The sequence below is a fragment of the Cervus elaphus genome, chromosome 5, assembly GCF_910594005.1.
Source record: "Cervus elaphus chromosome 5, mCerEla1.1, whole genome shotgun sequence".
NCBI lineage: Eukaryota > Metazoa > Chordata > Mammalia > Artiodactyla > Cervidae > Cervus > Cervus elaphus.
The window spans coordinates 122656935-122669331 of record NC_057819.1 but is presented as its reverse complement, the minus strand read 5'-3'; the positions used below and the strand labels follow the sequence as shown (position 1 = coordinate 122669331).

Sequence of the window (12397 nt, the reverse complement as noted above, 5' to 3'; positions counted from 1 at the left end):
TGGTTCCAGTGCCTTTCTCCCACATCAGTCTGTGCTCCCAAACCCGGGCCCTGCAGGAAAGGCCGGCCCTCCAGGTGTGGCTGGGTCACCCCTTCTAACTGCTATCAGGTGGGGATGGTCTGGCTACTGCAGCGGATAGGAGGGGATGGGGTGGGGGGGGGGCGCAGAGGGCTGCCAGCTTTGAGGGTCTCTGGTGATTGACAGCAAACACCCGAGTTTTCAGCAGCTGCCTTTTGGTTGGAGGGTAGGTGGGCCCTGGGGGTGCTCTGCCTCGAAGAAACCCTGTGCCTATCGACCACAACCTGTCCAGGTGGGTGGGAGCCGCCTGCCTGCGCTGCCCTCACCCCATGAAGTGGGTCACAGGGAACCGGGGAGGGCCTGCCCGGGCTCAGACTCGCTAAGGGGTTCGTTGTGTCCCGCCCCTCACCAGATTTCTCTGGAAAGCGCGTCGGCCCGGGTTCGGGGCTGGTCCGCGCCCCCCGCCCGCCCTGCCGGCCGCGCTCGGCTGTCTCCGCGCCCGGCGCTCGTCAGCGCTCGGCTGTCTCCGGCCCCTCGGCTCGGCGCTCGGCTCGGGTCCGCGGCCGCTGCGGCGCCGGGCATTTCTCCGCAGCTCGGCTCGCGGCCGCGCCCGCCCGGCCCGCGCCCATGCAGGCCATCAAGTGTGTGGTGGTCGGCGACGGGTGAGTGCGCGGCGCGGAGGCCGCTCGGCCGGGTTTGCCCGGCGGGGTTGGCCCTGGGGATCCTCCTGGGCAGGGCGCGCGGCTCCGGGGCGCGGCCGGGGCGGAGGGGGCGGCGCGCGCACAGACCAGGGATCCTGGCTCGGGGTCCAGGCGCGGCGGCCCGGATGCGCCCCCGACCGGCCTGTGGGCGTCCGGGGACCGGGCAGGGGCAGGAGGACGTGGTGGGGCGGGGTCCCGGCTATTCGCCGGGCGCAGGCCTCCAGCCCAGGCCCACCTGATGCTGCCAGCTGCCCGCGGCCCCGCCCGGCCTCCGGGTGGGTGGGGCCAGGGCTCTCACCTGGGCTGAACCCTCAGCGGGTGCCACCCTCCCGGCACCTGCCTGGAGCGCTGAGGCGGCTTGCCGCAGCCCGCACCCACCACTCTGTCTCCGAAGCCCACCTGTCCTGGTCCCCCTCCTCTGTCCCTCGTTCACTGCGGATCTGCTGGGCAAGCACCCCTGTCCCCACCCTGGGACCGTGGGAGTGGGCCGCCCTTGCTGAGCGGAGGGCAGAGATGGGCCTGGGGGCAACGTGGGCTCGCCTTCTCTCCACAGCGCCGTGGGGAAGACCTGCTTGCTGATCAGCTACACAACCAACGCCTTCCCCGGAGAGTACATCCCCACAGTGTGAGCAGGCGGGCAGGTCCAGCGGTGGGGAGCAGAGGGTGTGGGCGCCTGTGCGCGAAGCTCCCCTGGGCTTCGAGGTGGGGCCCAAGTGGCCCTGGTCTGGGTTCCTGGGGTGGAGCAAGGTGCTGATAGAGCTGCAGGTCTGTGCAGGACTGAGAACCCAAACACTGGCGGATCTCTCTGTTTCTGCAGTTTCGACAACTATTCTGCGAATGTGATGGTGGATGGGAAGCCCGTCAACCTGGGGCTGTGGGACACCGCCGGGCAGGAGGACTACGACCGCCTGCGGCCACTCTCCTACCCCCAAACTGTAGGGGACCACAGGGGTGCCTGCAGGGGCTGGGTGGCTTGGGTAGAGGCCCCAAGGGCCTGGTGCGTGTGTATGTTGAGGTCTGAGGCCATTCAGAGCCTTTTGACACTTCCCACATGGTCCTCTCCTTCCTTCCCTTCCTCCCAAGGACGTCTTCCTGATCTGCTTCTCCCTGGTGAGCCCAGCCTCCTTTGAGAATGTTCGAGCCAAGGTAGGGCAGGGCAGGAAGCCGGGTTGGTCTTCCTGGGAGGGGTGGAGACTGCCCAGAGAACTTGTCCTTACAAGACAGGGTCTCTTGCTTGAAGGCCTGACAGAGGCAAATTGTTCTTTAGAGGCAGAAGAGATGCCTATTCCACTTGGGGTAGGGGTGGTGAGTGCGGCTCTTAGAGAAAGGAGGGCCCTGATTGCGAGGCCCTGATGAGCTTGGAAGCTTCTTGGCAGCATATTTTTGTTCTTGGTCATTGCTTTACCAGACCTAATGGTTGCCCTTTAGGGCAAGAAGGGCTAAGTGTGGGTCTAGGCACAAGGAACGGGCCCTTGAGAGCTGTGGCCTGCTCTGGGCCAGGCTGAGGGCAAGGCCCTCAAGGGGTAGGGAGGGATCAGAGCCTCCATTCCCACAGTGGTACCCAGAGGTTCGGCACCATTGCCCGCACACGCCCATTCTCCTGGTGGGCACCAAGCTGGACCTTCGTGACGATAAGGACACCATCGAGCGACTGCGGGATAAGAAGCTAGCGCCCATCACCTACCCCCAGGGCCTGGCCATGGCCCGAGAGATCGGTGAGTGGGCCCGTCCAGGCCTGCTGGCGCAGGGAGGAGAGGAGTATGCTCTGCGAGCAACAGCGTTAGCCTGCGCTCCCCCCAACCCTCGATACCTCTCCTCACGGCCCCCTTTCTTGGCCGATCCCAGGCTCTGTCAAGTACCTGGAATGCTCAGCCCTGACCCAGCGGGGCCTGAAGACAGTGTTCGACGAGGCCATTCGGGCTGTGCTCTGCCCGCCCCCTGTGAAAAAGCCAGGGAAGAAGTGCACGGTCTTCTAGAGCCCCCACTTCCGGAAGAGCAGCCCTCCCTGCCTGTATCTGTTGTGTTGAGATGTGTCCTTGAGTCCGCTGTGGGGGAGTGGTGGGGGTGGGGAGGGGGAAGAAGCATGGGGATGAGGCTGCTGCTCCCGGGGCAATGCGGGGGCCATGGGGGTCCTGTCTGCTCTGCCTCGTCTTCGTAGAGGTGCAGCTCCAGCCTCCCCTGGCCCCCACGGGAGGCTGGAAGGGAGCAGGGTCTCCCTCAGGCTGTAGGGGCGGGTCCGGGGCAGCCCCAGGATGGGCTTCCCTGATGGGGGAGTTTGGGGGGGGTGGGTTCTGTCCTTGTGCCCCAGGATGGGGCAGCCCCTTCTTATTTTATACAATAAACCTTCTTCATCATCTCCTGTTCTTATCTCACTCCCTGCCCTGCCCGGGTCTCTCCCTGCCGACTCCTCCACCCTGGGGGTGCTAGGCCCCCAGCCCCTGCCAGCCAAGGGTACAGAGCAGTGAGCTTGACACTCCCCAGCTCCCAGCACAAGGCCAGTTGAGTCCTCTGCCTCCATAGGAGGGACCCTATGGAGTGGGAGTGAGTGTGGGAGTGGGTGGGAGCCAGTGTGCTTGGCCCCTTCTGCATAAAGCAAGCCCCTCCTGTGCTGACCTCAGGCCTCTGGGAGGGCACAGCACCCCTCAGCAGCTCCCAGGGGTGATGCAGGACAGTCTGCAGTCAGGCCCTAGGGGGCCCTGTGGAGCCCAGGCCAAGGCCAGGGGCCACTCAACTGAGTGTTCATGAAGACACACTCTAAAGAACAAGGGTGTCCTACAACCCCAGAGCTGTGGACAGGACAGGAAGGGTGGCAGATGGGTCAACAGTTTGGCTTTGCTGGGCAGACACGGCAGGAGGTGAGGGGTGGGCCCGGCCTGTCACCAGGACATCACCCCTGGGGCCTGCAAGGCACCAGTCTGGGCAGATACATGACATGAAGCTAAAAGACACTCAGCTCCCCCGCAGTGGTGTGCAGAGGGTGGACTGCTGGATTTCAGGAATTCTGCTAGCCAGTTTTTAAGTAACCACTGTTAAGAATTACATAAACTTGAAATCAGTTGTATTTAAAAATGAAATTAACAAATACTCAAAATCCATCACTTCCTAAATATTTTCATACACGTACTATCATCTGTGCTTTGGGGTGTAAGCCTTTTGTATCTGTGTGGTGAGGACAGCATGGAAAAGTGGAGGACAGACATCTCTGTGTCAGCTCCACCTCAAGGACATCAAACAGAAGGGAATATGTCACCATGGAAGTTGGCAAATTCTACAGCTGGATCTTGACCTGGACTGTGCCTAGTACATGGTGAAGGACTCAGAACGCTGCGGGAATATTCTCTCAGTAATTGAAAACCACCACCTGATTCGGCAAAGTCGTTCAACCGTGAACAAAGTAGTGAAGTTCCAGCACACAGCCTGCTCAGTTCACTTTTGTCTTCCGCGCTGACTTAAGGAATACCAATGATCATTCACATGAAAACACCACCACTTCCACCCGAGAGGCTTCTGGACAGGGCCGAAGATCATCCTTGGTCAAATTCACTACCCTCCTTAGGAGCTGGCCTTCTGGAAAGTCCTATATACCTGCCAGGGACTTAGCCAGGCCCAACAATCTCTGGCAGGAGAGCCAGGCTGCCACTGGCCCAGGGTGAGCTGAACGGGTGTCTCTACCTGGGATTTGTCCCCATGCTCAGCTCTGAGCTTTGCATCTTCCGGCCACATGACTGCAGCCTAGGTGTGATTGTGCAGGCTGGACAGAAGAACCATGTTTACTGAAGAGATGGGGAAGGGGATTGGGGGTAAAGGTGGGTTCAACTTGGAACAGGGGTGTGTGGGGATGGAGGGGGGTGCTTAGGTAGCCAGGAAGCCCCCATCCACCGGCACAGTGGAGCCTGTGATCATGCTGCTGCGGTCACTGAGCAGGAAAAGGATGGTGTCCACCACATTCTCCACCTCTGTGGGCGAGGTTGGTTTCAGGACGTGCATGAAAGGAGCTGCCCTTTGTCCTTCCCTCCCACCCCTCACCTGAGCAGGCCACTGGCATGACTCCCGGCCGGGCTCCTGCCCAACTCACCAGCAAACTTGCCAAGGGGGATGCGGTCCAGCATGGCCTTGGCCTTCCGAGGGTCACTCCAGGCGGCCTGGCCCATGGGTGTCATCACCACCGTGGGGTTGACTGCATTCACACGGATCTGCACTAGCACAGGTAGGGGGTCAACTTGATGGGCTGAGGCTCTCTGAGCACATGGACTGGGGGATGGGAGGCATCCCACTGGGGCTCACCTTGTGTGGCCCGAGCTCCACCGCCATCACTTTGGTCAGTATGTCCAAGGCACCCTTGGTGGAGCCTGTGAGGATGGACAGCATGTGTGGAGCCTGAGCTGCCTGCTCAGATGGGGGGTGGGGGGGTGGGAGGAGTCGGGGCAGGGCACAGCCGGGCCTCACTCACAGTAGACACTGTGGTTAGTCAGTCCCCGTTGGGAGGCCTGGCTAGAAACATTCACGATGACCCCTGGGGCTCCCCGGGCTATCAGGCCTCGGGCCACAATCTGAAATCGCAGAAGAAGGATGAGGCAGGGCTGGCATCACCCAGCAGTTCCCAGTCCTGCCCTGAAGCCAGCGCACCTGGGACACCTGGATGACCGCCCGAAGGTTCACATTGAAAGACCTGGAGGCAGATGGACAGACCCTGGTCAGGGACTGAGGCTGCTGCAGCAGGAGACAGCCCTTCCCCAACGGTGTTCCTCCACCCGCCCCGACTTACATGTCATATGCCTCCTTGGTGACCTCCAGGAAGGGCTGCAAAAACGCCACAGCTGCATTGTTCACCAGCAGGTCCACAGGGCCAACACCTCCCAGCGCCTGCTCCGTGGCCTCCCAGTCAGCCAGGTCCACGCACACGGTCTCCACCCCAGGACACTGTATATTATGTGGTATGGGAACACATCTACCAGAGTCTCCATGCCCTGGAAAGGGTACAGCTGGGCCTCTCCCATTCAAGTGAGAGGGACTGTGTTTTCGTGACCTTTCAGTCTCACAGGGATAGGGGGTTAGGGGTCCCTGGGGAACTAGTCGCCTTTTGGGTCTCCCAGGATGCTGTCGGGGGAGGGTTAACTTGTCCTTTTGGCAACTCAACTAGGGGCTTCAGGATCAGGGAATCTAGCCCCGCCTCCAGCCAGTCTACTTCCTCCCAGCGCCCGAGCGCCTCTGGCCCAGCAAAGCAGCCATTTCTGCCTCCTCCTAAGTCCAGGAAGAATCATCGTTCTTCCGCACGTCCGGCGAGGGGCGGGGGTGCTAAGAGTCCTTGGTAAGCACCAGCGCCCAGCTCCCGTGTGTCCCTCCTTGGCCGCCCTCAGCTCCCCACTGCTGCCCCCTGGGCTGGGACAGGGCAGCGCCTACCTCGCGGACCAGGCTGTCCAGGTCGGCCTGGGTCCGGCTCACGGCCACCACTCGCGCGCCCGCCGCGTGTAGCGCCTTGACAATACTGCGACCGATGCCTGCGAGGAGCACGGAGGAGTGAGGGTACCCATCCCCGGCCACCTTTTCCCGGCCCCCGCCACCTCCCCAGGCCCACCTTTGCCAGCCCCCGTGACGAGCGCCCGGCGCCCCGCGAGTCTCAGATCCATGATGTTCCGGCTGCTGCGAACCTTGAGCGGCGCTCCAGGGTTCAGGAGGGCGCGGGGCGGGGCGCGGGGCGGGGCGCGGCAGGCCAATCGCAGGGTGGTGTCCCGCCGTGGGCGGGGATAGTCAAATAGTGGTCTCCCGCGGGGGCAATTGGCCGAAAGGAGTGGGCGCGGCCGAGGGGAGACACACAGGGTCCTCGCCAGACCCTGGGGCAGAGTTTATCCAACTGCCTTCTCTGTGGCCCTTCAACCCGGCGAGAAATAAGGTTAGCGGGCCCCGCCAACATTTTTCCCTTCCAAGTAGGTTATTACAAAAAAATAAATAAATAAAACCAGATATGGTAATTTTTACCCGAAAGAAGATGAAAGAGAACGCAGTGCTAACCCCTTTTTTGTTTCTGAGAATAAAAGTTTGGCTAAAAAGATCACATGTTCCCCTCCCCCAAACCTGGGAGCAGCTCACTTGCAGTGCTTAAAGTGAAAGGGTTTGGACAAGCCTATAAGCCTGAAGAAGAACTGATGCGAAGAACTGACTCCTGGGAAAAGACCCTGATGCTGGGAAAGATTGAAGGCAGGAGGAGAAGGAGACGACAGAGGATGAAATGGTTGGATGGCATCACCTATGATGGACATGAGCTTGAGCAAGCTCTGGGATTTGGTTCTGGACAGGGAATCCATGGATGCTGTAGTCCATGGTGTCACAAAAAGTCGGAAAAGACTGTGTGACTGAACTAAACTGATAAGCCTGAAGTAGAGGCCAAGGACCACAAAAGTGCACTTTAGCTGCAAGGGTGTTGAAACACTAACTCGTCCAACCCACCCACAGAAGGTCACTAGTAGTTCAAAAACTAGGATAGGTTGGGATGGGCTAGGATTGGGATCATCAGGGTACCAGTGGCCCCCAAGGGCAAGCATTGCTTCCTGGAGCTTTGGGTCAGTTAGAGATGTTCGTGTGCACATGTGTCCATGCATGTGTGCACTGGTTCCATCTCTTAAATCTACTTTGTTCTATGGATCATGGTGGGAAAGTCTCAAAACTGCCCTGAGGGCCTTTTTTGGCCAGGATTATGTAAGGAATTGGTGACTGCAGGGCCTCTGCGGGGCTTTGGGCCCAGAGGGGTGGATTGTCTGGCGAGAAGGTGGCCTGGGGGCAGCAGGAGGCACAGATTTGAGAAGCCCCTGGAGGATCACCAAGTGAGTTCTCCCTACCAGACCTGGTCATGTGCCACTGCCCATCCCCTCTGGGCTCCCACCTAACCCTGCCTTCTGCTCCTAACCTTGGACCCTGCCATCTGCCTGCCAGAAGCCAAGGGGCAAGGAGTGGAGGGGAGGGGGGACAGTCCCCAGCCTGTCCTTCCTGAGAGGCACATCAGCTTAGATCCTTTCACTGGCTTTTCCTGTCCCCCCAGAATGGTGTCCAAATCCTTTCTTTGTCCAGTGATCCTCTGTGGGCCAGTTCAATTCAGTTGCTCAGTTGTGTCCGACTCTGCGATCCCATGGACTGCAGCACGCCAGGCTTTCCTGTCCATCAGCAACTCCCAGAGTGGGCCAGTTGCACTGATCCAGATCAGTTTTGGCACAGACCTTGCTCTGGAAGCCCTGAAGCTGAGCAGAATTGCCCTTTACTCTCTCAACCCAGTGCTACCATTGCCTGGATGGCCCCACCCCAGCCCCTTGTCTCTTGCCCCCTTTCCCAGGGTTATACACTGCACCAGGCCAGCTGACTGACCACCTCAGGCCCTCATCACACACTCAGATGGCATGGGTAGGAAGCCGACCAGGGCAAGCACAACTGAATCCCGGCAGGGCCCAGGAGACCCTCTAGCTGCCCCAGCTGCAGAGCTCTTGTGTCTGGGGTCAGGCCAGGAACAGTAGGCATGGCAGCAGCTCTGGACACTTCCCTAGCTGGGGCTGCCCTCTTCATGGGTGGTCTTGTGGGGGAAGGTGTGCCCCAAGGTGAAACTGGGTTTCTCAGGCTTAGGTAAACTATAATGGTCCAGCACCACCCTTCTACCTCCTTCACTCCAGGACTGAGAGCTCAGGCCCATCTTCCCTAGGGATGGCCCAGAGCATCTCCCCGCAGCTCCTCAGACCCTCTTCCTTCTCCAACTGAAGGTAGTCAGAGCAGGGGGTGCTGGGCTGAAGGTCAGATCCAGAACCACAGGGAAGGAAAGTTGGGTGCAGGCTGCCCTCTGCACAGAGAAGGTTGGGTGTATCAGGGGCATGGACAACAAAGACAAGGAAAAACATAGCCCTTCAGATCAAAATCAGGGGTCAGCTGTGGAATTCCTTTGGCTTTGGATCTGCCCCTTCTCTACCTCTTGTAAGATTAACCTGTGCGGCTCAGTCCCTGATCCTCCCCTCCCTGCCCTTGGGGCAAGCTCATCTAGAGCCCAGGCAAGGCTACTAGTTTCAGGAGAATGGCTTCTATTTATTTAGGCAAATCCAACGTAGCACAGTGGACCGCACAGTGGACCACACAGTGGGTGGGAGCAGGAGGGACTGGGTCTCCTGGCACCCACATATTGGGTGTGGAGGAATGTGGTCTGGTTCGGGGGGTGGGCGGGGTGGGGCAGGTATGGGGTTGCAGGCTGGTGGGGCGCTGCCGAGTTGTGTCGTGGAGGTGGGACCATACCGTGGGCCGGGGCGTGCAGGTCTGGGAGTGGGCGTGGATGGCGTCGGGGGCGTGGTCTAGGGCGTGGAGAAGTGTTGCCTGGTGGCCCTGAAGGCCTGAGGGCGGGGCGGCGGGGCGTGGAGGCGTGGCGCTCTAGGAAGCCAGGTACCCGGCGTCCACCAGGATACCCGACCCGCTGGTGGAGGCGCTGCGGTCGCTGAGCAGGAAGAGGATGCTGTTCACCACGTCTTCCACCTCTGCAGCGGGTAGGGGGCGGGGTCAGCGCGGCTCGGCCGGGCTGGCTCTGCCCAGCAGCTCCAGCTGGGCCCGCCACTCCGCGAAGCCCCCCCTGACCTGCAAACTTCCTCAGCGGGTGGCGCTCCTTCAGCTTCTGGAAGAACTCAGGGTCAGCCGAGGCTTTTTGGCCCATGGCTGTCAGCACCACCGTTGGATTCACGGAGTTCACCCGGATCTGGGGCCGGAGGGGCCAGAGGGGCGGCCTCAGACGGCGTCCGAACCCCGCCCTCACGGCCCCCACTGAGCTTGCTCACTCACCCCTTGAAGCCCCCTACACCCGTTCTGATCCCCAGGCCCCAGCCTTGCCCACCACCACCCACCTGACCCCTACCCTGCGTGCCTTCTCAGGCCTGGATCCCTGGCACCCCCAGGGCCCCCATGCCTACCTTGTATGGTCCCAGCTCCATGGCCATGAATTTGGTCAGCATGGTCATTGCACCCTTGGTGGAGCCTGTGAGGAGAAGGCAGCACTGAGGATCCTTAAGGTTTCAGCAGGCTTTGCATGAGGCCCAGCCCGGGAGCCCAACTGCTCCTGCCCGGAATAGGGGCTCAAGACTGGGCAGAGGGACTCACTGTAGACAGCTAGGTTGGGGAAGGTGACGTGGGCCACCATGCTGGAGACATTGACAATGGAGCCAGGCACTCCACGGCTGATCATGCCCCGGGCCACGATCTGGAAGCCAAGACAGGGGACAGCCTGAGCCCACCGCACCCCCGCCTGGGCCATGTCAGTGCTGAGCCACAGCCTCCCACTGCCTCACCTGGGACACCTGGAGCACAGCGCGCAGGTTCACATTGAATGACCTGGGGAGACAGCAGACAGACCACGGTCACACCCGAACCCTGTCCTGGGCAGCCCTCTCCCGTCAACTTCCTTTCCTCCTCCTCACCTGTCAAAGTCCTCCTTGGTGGTCTCCAAGAAAGCCTTCATCAGTGCCACGGCGGCATTGTTCACCAGCAAGTCCACAGGGCCCACACCGCCCAGAGCCTTCTCCGTGGCCTCCCAGTCACCCAGGTCCACGCACACAGGCTCTATCCCGGGGCACTGTGGGGAGGCATTGGCTGGTGACCAAAGGGGTGGTCCTGGCAGGCTTATGAGGCATCCCCAAGGGTCACAGCCCCGGGTCACGCTAGGCCTGCACACCTTACCTCCTTGGAGAGGCTGACCAGGTCACCGTTGGTGCGGCTCACAGCCACCACTCTGGCTCCTGAGGCATGAAGGGCCTTCACCGTGTCCCGTCCGATCCCTAAAGAGGTTCACCAGGCAGGAAGATGGCCCAACAAATCTGGACCAAGACTGCGAGTGGGGGCTGCAGATATGCTGCTCAGGAAAGAGTGATGAGAGGGTGCTGGCTAGAGGGGTGTTGGCCCAGGAGGTGGCGGGAGGCAGGTATCTGGACAACTAGAATCCAGCCAAGGGAGGCCCAGAGGGCAGCCCCTTCCTGCTGAGCCCAAGGAAGAGGCCTTGGCTAGATGTGCCCCCATCTGCCCAGACTTGAGTCTGAGGGCCGTCCTCTCAGGCTCTTGCATTGACCAAGGAGAGGCTAGTGTCCTGTCCCAGTGGGGCCTGCTGGATGGTAGGGAGCAGTGCAGGTCCACTTTGGCTGGTTCGGTGGCTGGAGTTGGGGGGGGCACTTGCTGGCAGGGCAGGCTGTGACAGGCACAGAGGGGACATGCAGGCCCCAACACGAGGCTCTGGGTCTGCGCACTTTGCTCTCTAACCTCAGTTCCTCTCACACCCCCACCTGCCCAGCTCACGCCTACCTTTTCCTGCTCCTGTCACCAGGGCCCGAAGGCCACTGAAATTCAGCTGCATGGTGCCGTTCTAAGCCACTGTTCAACCAGAAATGAGGGTGTGGGGATTTTATAGGCTGGGGCTGGGGCAGGTTGGGCGGTTTGGGGTGGGGCTGGCTGGAGAAGGGGATGCTAGGGACATCAGCACAGCTTCTGTTTCCTGTTTACAGAAACCTGCCTCCCTGGAAGGGGTTGCCCTCCTTACCGACAATCCAAAGGGGCCAGCCAGAAGCTCCAACCCGGGTTTGGAAAACAAATTAGAAATAAACCCTAGGGGAAAAAAAAAAAAGAAATAAACCCTATGGTGTGGAACATGTCCCGTCCTGGCTGGCTGGAAGCAGATGGCCTGGAACTGGTCCCTGAGAGCGCTGAGTCTGGTGCGCTGGGGTGACGGCCAAGAAACACTATGCTTCAGGCTGGCCCCCTGCACCTGCCGACCTGGATCACACCATGCCCCAGTCTGGTGGCCACTTTGGTCTCGGGAATCTTCTTCACCTGCCCCTTGCCAGTCTCGGACTTTCACGTCTCAGATATGCCTGTGGGCCCCAGCCACCTACACCTCACTCTCATTCAGGGCTCCTGCCAGAAAATCCATCCCACATCTCTGAGATCTCCCTGACTCCTGGAGGCCCAGATGAGCTTGCTGTTTTGATCCTGTGAATTCATCAGTGACTAAAAGGAAGGCGGTCCCTGCCCTGCCAGGGACTCAGGTAACACATCCAACCTGGCTTTCTTCCCTCACACTTGTCAGAAACTCATTCTTTTTTTTTTTGCCTTGCTTGCAGAATCTTCATTCCCAGACGAGGCACTGAATCTGGGCCCTGGCAGTGAACATCCTAACCCCTGGACCACCAGGAAATTCCCAGGCCATTCTTTTTTTTTCTTCTTTTTCAAATTAGCCATAATCACGCATTGGATAAACCTCACTGGCTATGGTACTGCTACTGTGCAAAGCTAGAGAAACATTCTTAAAAGAGACTTAGGATGCAGACTGTGGAAGTGGAAAACTGACGATCAATTCTGTGCATGAGTGAGCTGGCCCAGAATACACAACAGGGGATGCCCTGAGCAACAGAGAGCTGAGTCCTCATATGCAGTGTGACCAGGAGGTTTCTTCATGGGACCAGACCACAGGATAGAGCACATCTGCTCCCAGCCCATTCCTGAGCCCTGGGAGCTAACCTCCAAGTGGCCTGATGAAAAGAAACATCCATTGGTTGTGGCATACTCCAGCCCTACCCGCCCCCCCCACACACACACTGCCTGATCTACTCACAGAGGTCCTTTTGGGGAGTGTTCTCTTTAATGCCCATAGCTTAAAAAGTCTCCCTACCTCCATCAATCCCCAC

At 59.9% G+C, this 12397-nt stretch overlaps 3 protein-coding genes across 3 annotated transcripts; 1 reads left to right on the top strand and 2 right to left on the bottom strand.

Moving 5' to 3' along the window:
* Positions 1–138: 138 nt before the first annotated feature.
* On the top strand, positions 139–3075 carry RAC3 (Rac family small GTPase 3). The gene is made up of 6 exons (XM_043905167.1): positions 139–680; positions 1273–1344; positions 1537–1654; positions 1803–1865; positions 2275–2434; positions 2565–3075. Exons 1-6 carry the CDS (start codon positions 646–648, stop codon positions 2693–2695), a joined length of 579 nt encoding a protein of 192 aa, XP_043761102.1. The 5' UTR covers positions 139–645; the 3' UTR covers positions 2696–3075.
* Positions 3076–3760: 685 nt separating this feature from the next.
* On the bottom strand, positions 3761–6430 carry DCXR (dicarbonyl and L-xylulose reductase). Its single transcript, XM_043905165.1, has 8 exons — positions 6295–6430; positions 6120–6217; positions 5485–5639; positions 5346–5388; positions 5170–5269; positions 5004–5068; positions 4795–4912; positions 3761–4675 (listed from the first exon to the last, which is right to left on the bottom strand). The coding sequence occupies exons 1-8, from the start codon at positions 6344–6346 to the stop codon at positions 4572–4574; spliced, it is 735 nt and encodes a 244-aa protein (XP_043761100.1). The 5' UTR covers positions 6347–6430; the 3' UTR covers positions 3761–4571.
* Positions 6431–8753: 2323 nt separating this feature from the next.
* LOC122695367 (carbonyl reductase [NADPH] 2) lies at positions 8754–11095 on the bottom strand. Its single transcript, XM_043905158.1, has 8 exons — positions 11019–11095; positions 10404–10501; positions 10145–10299; positions 10016–10058; positions 9828–9927; positions 9641–9705; positions 9312–9429; positions 8754–9214 (listed from the first exon to the last, which is right to left on the bottom strand). The coding sequence occupies exons 1-8, from the start codon at positions 11068–11070 to the stop codon at positions 9111–9113; spliced, it is 735 nt and encodes a 244-aa protein (XP_043761093.1). The 5' UTR covers positions 11071–11095; the 3' UTR covers positions 8754–9110.
* Positions 11096–12397: the final 1302 nt, after the last annotated feature.

Excerpts from the sequence above, each read along its gene's own strand:
- RAC3 (XM_043905167.1), top strand. The coding sequence starts at position 646 with ATGCAGGCCATCAAGTGTGTGGTGGTCGGCGACGG. Across the intron at positions 681-1,272 it reads TGTGTGGTGGTCGGCGACGG|CGCCGTGGGGAAGACCTGCT; the intron begins GTGAGTGCGCGG and ends TTCTCTCCACAG. Across the intron at positions 1,866-2,274 it reads TTGAGAATGTTCGAGCCAAG|TGGTACCCAGAGGTTCGGCA; the intron begins GTAGGGCAGGGC and ends CCATTCCCACAG.
- DCXR (XM_043905165.1), bottom strand. The coding sequence starts at position 6,346 with ATGGATCTGAGACTCGCGGGGCGCCGGGCGCTCGTCACGGGGGCTGGC. Across the intron at positions 5,640-6,119 it reads TGGACAGCCTGGTCCGCGAG|TGTCCTGGGGTGGAGACCGT; the intron begins GTAGGCGCTGCC and ends CATAATATACAG. Across the intron at positions 5,270-5,345 it reads CGGTCATCCAGGTGTCCCAG|ATTGTGGCCCGAGGCCTGAT; the intron begins GTGCGCTGGCTT and ends CTGCGATTTCAG.
- LOC122695367 (XM_043905158.1), bottom strand. The coding sequence starts at position 11,070 with ATGCAGCTGAATTTCAGTGGCCTTCGGGCCCTGGTGACAGGAGCAGGA. Across the intron at positions 9,928-10,015 it reads CTGTGCTCCAGGTGTCCCAG|ATCGTGGCCCGGGGCATGAT; the intron begins GTGAGGCAGTGG and ends CTTGGCTTCCAG. Across the intron at positions 9,430-9,640 it reads TGGAGCTGGGACCATACAAG|ATCCGGGTGAACTCCGTGAA; the intron begins GTAGGCATGGGG and ends CTCCGGCCCCAG.